The following is a 14,779-nucleotide window of genomic DNA, read 5'->3' on the forward strand; positions in this document are numbered from 1 at the left end:
TCTAAAAAGATAGAAACACACTCACACCAGTCGTTCCTTTACTAGTATTATGTCACCTGGCTAACTCTAATCCCAAACTTTGTTTGGCAACTGTTCGCTGATGACTAGAGTTGTGCTAGTTTCTGCAACAGGAGCCAGAAGACTGTGGCTTTCCTCTGGTACTTCAACACAGAGACTCCTCTGTGCTCAGGACAGCTCATCCAGAAGAACGATCAGGTTCTAGTGCCGCAGCGGCTTGGCCCGATTTCTCCGAGCCTTGTTCGGCGTCACCTTGCTTCAGTGAACATGCTCTTTAAGCTGCTTTTTACTCCAGAGGACCAGCCGAATTGGGATGCAGTCGTTGTGCGGAGCACCTTGGTTCTGCTTTCCTGGCACATGTAGACATGGCTTGTCATATCCCATAAGCCCCCATAATAACTCTTCAATTACCTTCCCGTATTGTGTGTCTTGGGCAGTGCTCTTTGGTGTCAAGGGGGGGCCGAGGGAGGTCTTTCCACAACGCTGTGTTATTACTCATTTAAAGACATTGGTGTTGGCATAGTCAGTGGTACATCTGTTCTGCAAGGCATAGGCTTACGTTTTTTTTAAATTTATTTTTTTGATCAAGTCAAGATGGTGAACAGTAACCGATCCTGGCCGCCACACTGCCAGTGCACAATACTCTGATGCCGGCCACGTAAACAGGAAAACTCTGGCACTTGTTGGGACCGAATGACCCCAGGATTTAGGCCTGTTTGATACGACACTTCTCAGAAATAAAAACTGCTTGAATGCTTTTTTAATTTAAATATTCATTTGTTTTTGGTAGTGCTTTGTGTTCCTGCGGGTTTCCATGCCACAACAAATGGAGGAGGTTGAAGGATAATGAGAAAAATCCCAGAGCATAAACACAAACATACTGCCGTTTTCATTTGCAGCACAGCTTGATCTGTGGAGATCAGTTCTGCTCCCTTTTGTTGTCATTTCTGATAAGCTTGCTTATGGCTCCTCTCATTGACCCTTCTGTTTGTACTTGACTGCTTGTATGTGTGCAAAAGAAGAAGAAAAAAACCTCTTTGAAGAAGAGATTTTTGATTCTAATTGTAGCATTTAATATTTTGGGGTTTTTTATTTTTATTTATTTTTTGTTCTATTCTATTTTATTCTGAATGGAATCATGCATATTATATTCCACAGTAATCTTCATTGTATACTCCATACTATTAAAAAAAAACAAAAAAAACATTGTGCATTATTATTATTATTATTATTATTTTAAATGTATTTTTACCCATTCCTAATTAATATACAAAGCTTTTTATTATACATCGAAATCACATTAAATATAGGTATTTGATCTGATTTCATCAAGCATACAGTAGTACTTCATTTTATTTTTTATTTTCAGAATGGAATAATATACTTTAGAGTGATGTTGTACTATTTATTAAAACTTGGTATTATTTCATAATGTGCTTATTTTTCATTCTGCATAATTTTTTGCAGCTTTAGTTGCTATTCTGAACATATTGTTTCCTGTATCCATCCACCTCTATGTCCATCTGTGCACGTCTGACAGAAATCTGTTGTTTTGTCACTGCAGGCATATGAAAGACCAAAGCAAGAAGGTTGCCAATCTGAAGCACAAAGAGCAGGTGGAGAAGAGCAAGAACGCCCAGTTGATGGAAGAGGCTCGTAAGAGAGAGGATAACATCAGCGAGAGTTCTCAACAGGTCCAGGTAAAGTACACGTGACATTTATGTTATTCACAGTTATTTGATTGGCTGAGCGAGTTTTGATATTTAACCCTACGGCACTGAGATGTTTCAGTGTTTAAATCGCTGCGCTTGTCTGTTTGTGGCGTTCAACACCAGACCTCATGCTTGTGTGATGTTGCCTAATTGAAATGCCGGATGAATCCCTGTTCCCTGTAATGGATTTCAGAAGGTTTTACACACATAACCATTGAAATCTGACGAGAGCAGTGGCTGTTATAGTCTTAACATTGAAACTTAACCCATAACGAGGCCAATCAACCCTTTTAAGAGGGTCAAAGACCCATCAAAAACCATGAGTTATTCACAATAGCTCAAACCTTGATGCAGTGTTTAAAGGTTTTCCTTTTGTGCTGCCTAGAAATGTGTCTCTTCAGAGTGATCTGTCTTCTGATTATATAAGTTTGGATGTCAGCTCCAGTTCCTCATTTGAGAATTGCTAGGATTCTTCTCAGGTAGAGAGCGATCTCATGTTTCCCTCATCCAGACCGCATTCACGCACATCCTGACCTTGTGTCCTCCTCTCATTGTGAGCTTTGGATTTTGGAAAGAGAGAAGAGGAGAGAATAATTGAACGATGAAATAGGACACAGTTGCTCAGTGCGACCGCAGGAACTATTTTTGAATTTATGGCTTTGTGATAGTGAAGAAGAAGCGCCAGCGTCGGCATCCAGGTGTTTAGTTTAGATTTGCGAATACAAGCTACCTCATCTTGGCTGATGTAACTTTCACCATATTGACTATTTTAGCCACAATTTGACAGGATGGTGGTCTGTGGTGGTCGTTCCCGCTCTTCTGGAGTGAGTTTCTGGATAGAAAGCCAGAATCAGCAGTTAATGTCTGTGAGAATCTCAGTGCAAAAAGTCCCAGTTTTTACGGAGGGGCTGTTTTTATGGAAGGGCTGTTTTTCCTCTTTGCCGTAGACCTCTGGACAACAATGCCACAGCGGCCCTCCCTTTGTTGTGGTTTTCTGTGTTTTTCCTGGCTGTTGGTTTGTTCTTTCGATCATTCTCCGTTTTCACATTTTCCTTGTTCTGTGTCATGTGTTCTTTGTTTTCGTTCGAGTTCATATGCTATATTTCTGACAGCAGGATTGATGTGCTGTTGGACTTCGACCTGTGGTACCCGGCGACTGGAGCGTCAGTGTGTTCGTGCGCACGAGTACGTGTTGCGGTCTAAGAGAGCTCATTTATGACTTCAGGGCCCCAGCTTCCTCCGTGGGGTCACGTTGCCGCAAGCCCACATTGTGGCTTACGCTCCCCCGTTCGAAGCACCCTGATGCGGCTGCATCATGGGCCTTGTCTGGAAGCAGCGACAGCTGCTTCCTTCAGCCAAGACCATCAACCGCCACCTTCCCCCAAAGGCACGTCACGATACGGCTTTGAGGCCCTGATACTCTAGATCAGACGAACCCTGAGCTGATGTGCACACGCTATTGGACGCATCAGGCGTGTTTGGAAGGGAAACCGATTGTTGTTGATGTTTCAGTATGGTTACAATGGTCCGGCTCCAATCAGTTGGTCAGGGTGAGCTGAGAAAGAGGTTAGCCCAGGACAGCAGAACAATCCTCTCTCTCCTCGCAGCACTGACCCGACACTAAAAATGGCTTTTTCTATCAATTAAGAAGGTTTCCATTGGAGCCCTGAGGTGGGATGTGGGGTGGTCAGTCGTGGTTGAGCACCAGAGCTGCACAAACATATTCAGAATAGCAACTATTGACTTTGGAGAAGGTTAGATGGTCAGAAGAAAGGTCTTTCGCTTCTTTTTTTGAGTTTCCTGCTGGTGGCGTGGTGCTGCTTCCACATGATTTGATCCAATCAGTCCTCTAATTAGTGGTGCTTTCTTAGGCAAGGATCACTGTAACTATTCTAGCAAACCCCTAGTCCTTAATATTAAACTTTGGTGTTTAATGCATGCTCTTTAAATGAATCAGACTTAAAATCGTACAGCTTGAGGATGTGAGCTATTACTTTTGTAAGCAATTAGACTTATGGCTATTCATATTTCATGGCAAGAATTTACTCCCTTTCAACTAAAATGATAGAATTTGAATTAAAAAACATTCTAAACTTAGTTTTGAATTGCTAACTGATAACTAACCCTAACCCTGGGCCTGTAAACAACTACCAAAAACTCCAGTCAGAACTCCCTAGCAATCAGATGGCGACATGTCTTTTTGATGGGCAAGTATCAAAATGTCAGTGTCTAGTTAATTAAGTTTAGCTGTTAGTTTCCATAAGACGATCAAATGAAATGCAGATGCTGCATGTGCAGAGAATTGCAATGCAGAAAAGGGTCTTTGATCAACACCCCTCAAGAGCGTGACTTTAACCTCTTATGAATCATCCCTATCCTTTTTCATTTATCTCTCTAGTCTGATAAAACAGGAGATGGGTTTTAATAGGCCTCCACATCTCTTTAGTGTTTTCGAGACATTTTCCGCCGGATACAGAGTTCCCAGACGTGCAATATGTACTGGATCATCAAGCGTACCTCTCCCGCCGATCAAATATCATCAGCCTGAAGAAATCAAGACTTTCGCTGGGAAACGGAGAGAAGACAGGATGGAGAAAGACAGCGGGGGAGAAAAGATGACATTATAATGAAGCCCAGTAAATACCTGTTTTACTGCGTGGTTGAGTCTGTTCCCTTTTACTGCATAGTCTCACTGTGAGTGCAGCGCCAAATGCTCTGACTCCCAGCATGCCCTGTGACCAGAAGGCCCCACTGTAGCCCGATCTCCACCTTGACCGGCCTTCTTTGAAGGTAAAAAGGCAAAAGAAATTCAAAAGAAATTTGGGAAGAAAATAGACAGGTCAAAGAAAGGAAAGGTACATTCAGTCAACATGCTGCAATTCAGAAAGGGTGAACATATTCCACGACATACTTTGTGCAATCATCAAAGCAAGCTCAGAAAAGGGTTTCCCCCACAGGTGCAGTGTGTGTACTTATCCAGAGAAGCCATTATACTGACGCCGGTGCGCCACACATTACGAATAGTAAGCCATAGGTCTTCTGTTTATAAGCCTCCCAGCCCCTTTTATGTTTGGCACATTGTGCTCTCATGTGGTTGTAAACATCAGCACTCAAATGCAGAGAGCTTAGAGTGACACCTTTAGTGTGCAATTGTGGAACAGTATTTTATAACATTTGGTGAGTTAGGGATCATGCTGTTAAGTTTTCTTACAAGCACCAGTGGTCTTTTGTTTTTGCACACTTATGAAAGCCTGAATATATCTGTAATGTAGGTTCTATTTTATAAAATTATCATAGCAGACCATACTGACATGTCTGACAGTAAAAGAATCCAGAAATACCTGTCAACCTCAGTATCAACACATCGTCCTCACCTATCCTTAAACACATTTATATAAAGATTTATGTGCCAGGGTACAGATCTGCAATTATGCAGACTTCTCATTAGTCTTTCTCTTTGTGTTCACATTTGCTGGTGACTGAAAAGATCTGACAGGTGATGGCAACACACTGGAGTTAATAAAGCCAAAGTGCTGCAGGCGAATCACAGGTTTATGGTCCTTTTTAAACACACAGATATAAAAGAGTCAAACAGGAGCCTTTTATGACTCGTTGGCCTGCCGACGCTGCTTTTATTGAGGGGGAACATATTACTGTCCCTGGGGGGGAGGCCTTTTTTCATCCTAAATGTCATTTTCTCAACCTGCCATAACAGACTGGTCACAGTGCAACATCTAGGATCCATTAGAAAGCTATAGTTGGCACAGGACAGTCTTAGCAAATGGGATACATTGAGCAAACCTGTTTTTCTATTTTTAGCTGGGTTTTTTTGGGCCTTTTTTGTCTGTTAGGTGTTTTTAGACATTTTAAAATGTGCTTTAAAAGGCTAAAACCAGCGAAGTATGCTATTTTTTTCAGCAAGGACCTGTTATGTTTCTTACGAATAGCTTGTGCTTGACCTAACGGTGAGTTGTGCGTGTAGAGGAACCATCTTGGGATTAGATGTTACATTACTGTCTCTGGCAAATTAGCATTGGCAGCTTCAGGTTTAGGCCTTTTTTGATTTCTTGAGGTCTCTGTGGAATGTTCTTGAATGTTCCAGTCTGTTTTCCAAAACCTCCAAAGACTGACGAGAGATCAGGCTCTAGCGGTAACACTGAGCAGAGGTGAAACAAAACTGCGGTAAAAAACTGCCCGACAAGGTCGTCATCACTAATGCGGTGGCGAGAGCCATTCTCAACACTCAGAGGGAAACGGAAAGAGAGAGAGGTAAAGCGAGGCTGAGATGGAGAAATGGAAATGGCGCAGGAAGAAAAGCAAGAGGCGCAGTGTACTTCACACATGAAAGCCTTGATTCTGCCACTCATCACCTCTCGAGCGCGAACAGGTCATGAGGGAGCTAACAGACGCCAGTCGTGAGACTGACACTCCAAAGTGCTGTCAGAGAGGAACTCTGGTAAACGCAGACTGGAGAACAGCAACTTGATTCAAGAGCACCTTGTTTGGTTGTAGGGAAGCAATGGGCTGCAACAGTTCGATTTATCTTTTGCATGTTAGAGATGGTGTGTTAGCATGACTGCCCAAACAGTCGAAAGGAAGGAAATGCCATTTTCTCTGTGGGCTTTCCAAAACTTTTTTTGTCCTTTGCGTTTTGCTGAGGAGAAGACAACAGCACTGAGTTGCTGGCCTCCACCAGAAAGCGTATGACATAGCAGCCGTTGAATAATGAATGGTAGAAATCTCAGCGCTCAACATTACAGCTATGAGAAAGGAAATCCTGGCCTAAAATTAAAAGATCGTACTGCTTTTATTGGCAAGGACACCATCTGATCGCTTTGCTAAGGAACGTTTATCCACATTAGATGGATGAGACAGAAAAATAGCCTGACTGGAGCTAAACAAACTAAATTTAAAATTTCCCCTTTTTCTTGATGTATTGACATACATTGCAAAAAATTACTTTGAATTACTTTTTAATTGGTGTTTTTTGACCTAAAAATACATTTCCAGTAGCATTGATTGTATCTTGAATATAACTGTATTTGGTCTTTGGTAAACTACAGTTGTGAGGAGGAAATGTGCACATGGTTTGTCTTAAAGCATATTGAAAACACCACATAGACATATAAACAACATTAAAAACTTGATTTTCACCACAGGGGGTCTTTAAAACAAGATAAAAGGTCGGCCCAGCTAACAGGGAACATTCTCAGAACATTCTGGCAAGGTTTTCGCAGTCATGTACAAATGTTTTTCCAGTAATGTTAATAGAATGATCAAAGTTATCTGGTCTTAAATAATGTTCTCAAAACGTTAGAACAAAAACATTACTTATACATCATTCATGAAAAAATAAATAAAATAAATTTAGTTTGATATTCGTCAAGAACAATTCAGATTACATTCAAAAGTAACTTTTCCATAATGTTTGCAAAATGATAATGTTTCTTTAACATTCGCAAACCATAAAAAGGTTTTTAAAATGTTTAAAATAACTTGATTTTTTTTAATGTTGAGACAACATCATAACTTAACATTAACAAAACGTTCTTAGAAAATATTTTTGTTTGGCTGGGTGTGCAGTAAGACAAAATACACTCATACTAAAGATTAATGAGCTAAAAATATCTTATGCAGTGTTGCTTCTTAGATTTTTAGATATTTTAACATGAAAATTAGAAAGAAATGCTCATTAAAAATAGGCTTTTTGCCGTGTATGTTATTGCAACACAAGTTGGCAAATTCTTTGGGGGATTTTACTCTTTAAGGAGTAAAGAGCTGAGCTTGCATGACTAGAAAACAACTGCCCTAGGGTGTTACCCAGATCCAAAATGGCCGCCAAGTGAGCTGACTTGCTTAAAACAAGACTTTTCATTCACAGAGCTGCACCATCTGATACCCATCAGCCCCATATGTAGGCCCTCCACCCCTTCAATCAGCACAGAGCCTTGTTGTTTACACCCATCTTTGTTCTGCTACATCTCAAGTCTTTCTCCTCCTTCTTATGCTAAGTATTTAGCCTCAGGCCGTGTGGGACGTTCTTGCTCTCATTCTTGTGTTTTTTGTTTTTTTGGGTCCACTGTCATGTACATAAACTAGTGTCTTTGAAACTGCCCCAGTGGCTTCCCTGCTGAGGGCAGAATTTCCCCGCAGAGATACTTTGATGATAATGACTTTATGCTTTGAAGAGTCTGTTTTATGACACGTTGTGCCCAGACAACCGTTATCGTTCAATGCAGTGATCACAGGACTGTGAATTAAAGGTCAGCTTCCCACCACCAGAGGCAGAGGGTGGAGAGACCTGAAGGTCTAACACACCTGGCCAATGTTTTTCCTGATGCTCATATTTTTTTCTCTTTTTTTACTCCTCATAATGGGTGTTTATGCGTTTACTCTGAAGAACAAGCATAGGGTCAGTCACTCTTTTCTTAAAGGAATAGTTCTCTCAAAAATTAAAATTTAGTCATTACTTACTCACTCTCAAGTTGTTCCAAACCTGTATGAGTTTCTTTCTTCTGTTGAACATAAAATAAGATATGTTAAAGGTTGTATCAGTGATTTCAGGCCCAAAAGAAAAAGATCACATTCATCTAATCTTTCCTAACACCGACAGGGGGAGGGTGTTGTGAGGTTTTGTGCTCGTGTACGGCTGCACGCGAAGTCAGAGCTGAAGAAGAAGCTGGCTCAAAACCTCACAACACCCTCCCCCTGTCGGTGATTGGTTGGAACACTATTTGTTTTGGTTTTGAGTGGTTGGTGAAACCAATTGTTTTTGTGTGCAGTTCTCAGAGCCTAGGCTGCCTACAGAGACGCGTTTTTTTTGACGGCATGCTTATGGGGCGGGCAGCTAGCGGATCGTTAGGAAAGATTAGATGAATGTGATCATTTTTTTTGGGGCCTGAAATCACTGATACAACCTTTAAAGAACCCGACAGTTGACAGCACCCACCCATACTATTTTATAAAATATGAATATATGTATAATATATGTGTATATATATTTTGTCTGTTTTTGTTATATGTTTACAAATATGAAATGTTTTCTTAATCATAGGCAGCTGTATAGCATGTGCTTATTCTAAAATCATAATCATACACCATTTGGTAAATTTAGGACATAACACGATTTTTACACTGACACATCTTACCTCACTCCCCCTACATCAAGCCGTCATCTTGATGTAGAACATGCGGAAAGCGGTGTAAGATGGGGAGAGAGAGATGTAGAAAGACGGAGTTGGAAGATGCCGGAAAGGGCTCGCTTCAAAGAACCACATCACAGGAGGTTATAGAAGTGAAGTAAACATTATTCGTAGCGCTCAGATCTGCAGTAACCACAGCACCCAGAGGCTTGATATCCAGCTCTCTTGGGAGCGTTTCAAAGCCCTGTTTTGAGCTCGTCATGGAAGCTTAGATTTCTTTCTGCTTGTCACTCACTTTAATTCCCTCCTCTCCTGGCCTTCTTGTTATTGATTGCGTTCACAAATTAACAGCACTCAAGTTTATTGTGGCCCACTTTCAGCTACTTCCTTTCAAATTTTCTACCCCGTGATTGTTCACAACGGTGGATTCGTTGAGCGTCTACTGAACTCACATTGGGTTTGTTGTGTCTCTCGACTCTAAAGAGTCAAAACTTAATTAATACGGTCCAGTCTGGCAGAGAATTTCATTGTAGTCCGCCTGTGCGGCAGCCTCAGTCTCCGTGATTTCAGAAATCTATTTCAACTCAAACCAGATCCAGGATCGGGAGCTTGGGATCCGATGGTGGCGGTAGGGGAATCAAATCCGCATGTTCTCATTTCTTTAATAGACTTCCAAGGTCTTTTTTTATTGGGCCTGTTTGTTGGCATATGTTGTTTGATGTTACCATGCTTTTGGCCGTCTTTTACGCTTTCCCCAGCCAGGAAGGATGGACACCTGCTGCTCCATTCCGGTTCTTTTTTTAAACATTTGCGATTCCTCTCTCTCGCACCTAGAACGATACAGAAGAATCCTCCCGCTGGGAAAATGTATATCATCATCTCATCTTTAAGGGACATCTGCTACCAAACCCTTCACTTTGGCTGTGTCTTTTCTTAGACTTTTAGTTGAGGTCATCCTGCTGTTTTTGGGTTATTTTAAATAATGCCTTACTATGACCTAAACTCTTCACCCTAATGAACTGCTGAAACCGCTTGAGTCAGTTTCTGTCTCTGTGTGTCCTGGGATGGTGCTGCATTTTTCAGTTCCGTTCCTTCCAAAAAGAAGCCACAGATGGGAACAAAACGACCTTGTGTTGAATTAGGACACCGCTGGTTGAATATTTGTGTGTGTGTGTGTGTGAGTGAGCATGCTAGACAGCTGCAAGTCATTCTGCCCAAACTGTGTGAGCTGAGCTTTTGTTCTTCAGGCTCGTCCTGCTCATCTCCTAATTGGTTGTGCAAGCCGCGGAGAGCTGGGCAGATTCCCCAGCGAACCCCACCCGAGCCCGGACGGTCCCTACGGTACAGCATGTGGCTTTGATTTGTGGCTTCCCTGAGGTGTCTCCTTCTATCATCTGTGTGGTTTTGGCACCAAAAGCATTACCGTAATGAGATATTGACCGAGCAAAAAGGATTACTGTCGCTTTAAATCAAACCAAAGTGATTGCGGTCTGCCTGCGAGTGGAAAGCGCAAGCTAAATATCGTCAAAATAAGATAGAAGAGAGAGCCTTTATACCACATGCTGTGATCTGTACCCCCATCACCCTCCTCGTGTCCTGAACTTCCTGTAATTGCTGACCTTGGTTACAGAAAATCCTGCCGATTCAACAGATGCATCTGGTTATCGACATTGCCTCTTGTTGCAGGAATTTGTGGTGTGGGATTCCAGATGAGAATGATGAAAATGGTGTCTGGGATTGTGTGCATCAAGCCTCTTGTCTTGATATTGAAAGTTGAGGCATATAGTTGGAAGGAATTTGAGTGACAAAATGTTCAGTCTTATAATTACATGTTGTCAAAATGTTTTGAACGAATGCAATGTGTCAGTTATCCTGAATATAAGTATATCCTGAATATAAATGGCTTTGGATTAAAGCGTCTGTCAAATGCATAGAAAAATAAAATAAATCAATAATGAAACATCAGGTTAAAATCAATAAAACAAAATCGTTCAGTCAATTTAGTCTTTACTGTCTTTGCAAATGGCTCAAAACTTTGATTGTTCTCTAAAGATTTCCATACAAGAAATGTTACTTTTTTTTAGGGGGGGAGACCTGTTAAACCAAAATGTTATGAACAAATGAATTCTATATCAATTATACCTTACTTACATATAATGTACATTTTGGTACCTTAAAACCAAGGGTTCAGATTAGCAAGAAATGCATAGGAAAATAATGTATCACATGAAAGGCTTTTGCTTTAGATAAAAAAAAAAAATGCATGCCAAAAAATGTTTGCCAAATACATAAATGTCAAACTAAAAAATGTAAATCACCGCCATGGTTAGTTTTGCATGCTAGCATTTTTGTAAACATTTTAAAACCTCTTGATTTTTCTCTCAGGATTGTCTGGAGCAGGGTGACAGATGCATCTGGTTATTTGTGTACCTTCACATTGCCTCTTTTAGCAGGAATTTGTGGTGTGGGATACCAGATGAAAATGTTCGCTGGGATCATTGGCGTCTGGGATTGTGTGCAACAGGCCTCTGTCTTCATATTGAAGGCTGATGCTTTTAGCTGGAAGGCAGTTTCTCAGCATGGAGGCCATTACCACTGTAGAGCTCCATTTGAATGAATGGCAGTTTGTGTGTATGTGTGTGTAGTGTCTGTTTGCTCTGTTGTGTACGTCAGACTGCATGTTTGTAGAGGTCTGTACTAAGTGCCTCAGGTCTGCCAAACGAGTCAGGACTTTTGTAGCCGATTCTGAAATGTGGGGGGAAAATGAAATGTGAATGTTCCTTGAAATGGAGCAGCGTAATGAACTCAAGACTGTTCCCATATTCAGCACTGCTCTGGCGTTTCTCCATGTATCCCACAATGCCTATTCATTTGAGTCCCTAACCATTGCGTTCTTTCGCTCTCTAGCACTCTTTCAATCGGACTTTTTCCTCTGTTCATCATTTTCCCTCTGTTTTTTCAATTTCCCAATAAAATCAATCGCAGGCGTTCGTGATAACTAGGTTTGACCCCTGACTCTGTTGTATGTGTTTGCCCGAGCAGAGAGTAGACGCTTGAAGTAGTGTGATTTCACTCTTGACTGGCGAGACAGAGATCTGTGCCGTGTCATAATGGGAGCAGACTGTACATGAGTCACGTCCCTGAGACGGACAGCTTGGGTTGCCCTCAGTTACCGCAGTCCGAGTATTCATACTGTTTATACCTCACATGCTGTGAACTGACTGCAACTGGTTTTCTCAGAACTACCTGCTGCTACACTTGTTCGTTATTAAGGGTCAGTTTCGATGTGCATGTGTACTATCTTTGAACAAAGCTCATCAAATAAAATTTCACAGTCAGATTAAAGAAAACAACCATATAATTCAATTTCATTTAAAAGGCAGTTAAGTCCAGGTATTGAACTGAACCTGACATTCTGCAAAAAGAATCTGTATCAGTAAAAAGTTTGTCAGTTGTACTTGATAGCATTTTGTTGAATGTTAACAGAATATTATTAAATGTTTTTTTTCCCCCCAGGATTCCCTGCAGCAGAAAGACGACCGCATCGAGGAGCTGGAAGAGGCCTTGCGTGAGAGTGTACAGATCACGGCCGAGAGAGAAATGGTGCTGGCACAAGAGGAATCTGCTCGTGTAAATGCTGAGAAACAGGTGAGAAACAGATGAAGCCCAAGGGTCATTAATATGCCAGGAGTCTCTCTCTTTATTTTTTGGACTGCACGTATTGTTCACTTTTTTTCACATTCAAATCTTTTTTATTTAATACATTGTGCCTTTTATTTTGAGTCCGAATAGAAGTTATATATTACGTCAATTTTTTTTTTTTTTTTTTTTACAATCCTTTACAGCTTTACTCCAGCTCACGCTCCAGGAGATGTTTGACAACATTTTGGATAGTTATTTTGCACCTTTCCAGCCAGTTGGCAACAAGATTAGGCTTGGAACAGCCAGCTTTGGCAGTATTGAGACTTCGGCTATCATAGTCCTTAGCTTTTCAAGTGTGATAAACAGTCATGTTCTCTGGTAACATTATCCAATAATGGTTCTAAAGAGCTCCTGTTTACTATTACAACGAGGACTGTGATGTGTTACATGAAGCAAAATGTGTGCGGTAACATCAATGTGGTGCTAGCCAAATCCTACGGCCATCTTTCCATTGTGGAAATGTCCACTTCCTCTTCCTCCCAGTTAAACATCCTGTCCAGTGTTTACACATAACTGTATGCACATTAACGCAAGGCTAGCATGTCCGAGGCTGGGTTGTAATGGCTTTTGCTTGGCGAACGTATCGCTCCTGCTAAAAAGCCTCCTTCACATGGCTCAGGAATCGGTAAAAAAGCCGGCCTGTCACTGCACATCACCACACCAGCAACTAGAGCCGTGCCAACCGTCCAAATCCATGCCAGCGCTGCATCGCCGTGCCAGTGGTGAACATTCATGTGGCATGCATGGGTTACATGTTTGTGTCTGCAGTCAGTCTTCATTTAGAACATAAATAAGCTTTGTGTGGCCTGCGTGAGGACTGCTAACTTTGGTCCGTTTCAGTTCAGCCACATAGAACGTGAGCACACGAGGAACGGTGTTTCTTTTTTGCATTTGTAAGTTCAACTGTGATTTTGGAGGTAGGGGAGTGAAATATCTGGGAAAACATATCTCCTCTACCCAATTTCATTTAAAGGGATGGTTCACCCAAAAATGAAAATTCATCATTTATTCATAAGCTTTGGTTAATCTTCCAAGCACAAATTAAGTTATTTTTAATGAACCTGAGAGGTTTCTGTTGCTCCATTGAAAGTCTAGGCAACGAATACTTAGAAGATCCAAAAAGGTCATAAAGGAGTTGTAAAAATAATCCATATGTATCGAGCGGTTTTATCCACACCCTGTGAAGAAATTTATTGAATTATGGCTTTTATTCACACAAATGCATAGAACGCATCACGTTAGAACAAACCTCATTGGTTCTTGTGCATCTCACACAAAATAAAAGCCTAAATTAAATCTGTTCATTATATAAAGCTATTGTGTCATTTCAAAAGACTTGGATGAACCCCTCGATTCAAATGGATTTGTTTTACAATGCATGTATGAACTTTTTAGATCTAAGGTTTGGTTGCCTGGACTTTCAATGGAGCAACAGAAATTAAAATAGTCATTAAAAATAATTTGTAATTAATAATTTGTGTTTCAAAGATTAATCAAAGGCTTATGAGTTGGTTTTTATTATTATTTTTGGGTGCATTAGCAATGAACTTGAAAGGATTTTTTTTTATTTTTTTTTTAGCAATTAAACTCTCTAAATGGAGACCAAATGTGTGTCCTGGACTAGGACAAACTGGAAATGGATTGAATTGACAAATAAATTGGTATTTTATGATTCGAAGGTGATGGAATGCCTTACCCAGGTCGTTCTGTCCCAATTTAACCTGTTTTTTAAGGCATCAATGTGGATTGCTCCACAGTCCAGCTGTCTTTGAAGCCCTGGAGATAGCATCAAACTCCTATAACCTTCTCCGAATGAGTCCTCCATGAATCGGAAAACACAAGCAGCCAGTCAGGCTTTGAAACGGGGCGCAAAGCAGCTGCCAATATCTTGCTTCCCCTGTACCTGAATCCCTGAACTTTTCCCTTTCCTTTCTCCTTCTCTGTCCATCTAACTTGGCTCAATTGAGAAATTCATTTTTAAACCCTTAATGGTTTGTTCAACCTTCTGTGGATCCTGGCGCCCTGCCGTTTCCTTCCTATTCTTTCTATTTTCTAGAGATTTCGCATGGCTGGCTGAGCATCGTCCCAGTGCGCGTTGCAGTCTCAGGAACGTATCATGGCCTAGAGTTTCTTCACCGCCGGGCGGACCTCCGCTCAATCCCCCGGAGGTTAATTAGAGCCAGGGGCTGAGGCGGGAGCCAACGC

The 14,779-nt window shown here is 41.2% G+C and overlaps 1 protein-coding gene across 7 annotated transcripts in view; it reads left to right on the top strand.

The window, feature by feature from the left end:
* The window catches only part of erc1b (ELKS/RAB6-interacting/CAST family member 1b), a 192,658-nt gene that overhangs the window by 75,849 nt on the left and 102,030 nt on the right, over positions 1 to 14,779 (top strand). For all 7 annotated transcript variants that reach the window (XM_081363058.1, XM_081363061.1, XM_081363056.1 and 4 more), the window contains 2 exons: positions 1,583 to 1,718; positions 12,389 to 12,520. In XM_081363058.1, the coding sequence (XP_081219184.1) occupies positions 1,583 to 1,718; positions 12,389 to 12,520 (268 nt within the window). The remainder of the gene's footprint in view (positions 1 to 1,582; positions 1,719 to 12,388; positions 12,521 to 14,779) is intronic.

Source organism: Scardinius erythrophthalmus (assembly GCF_964197995.2).
Source record: "Scardinius erythrophthalmus genome assembly, chromosome: 4".
Taxonomy (NCBI): domain Eukaryota; kingdom Metazoa; phylum Chordata; class Actinopteri; order Cypriniformes; family Leuciscidae; genus Scardinius; species Scardinius erythrophthalmus.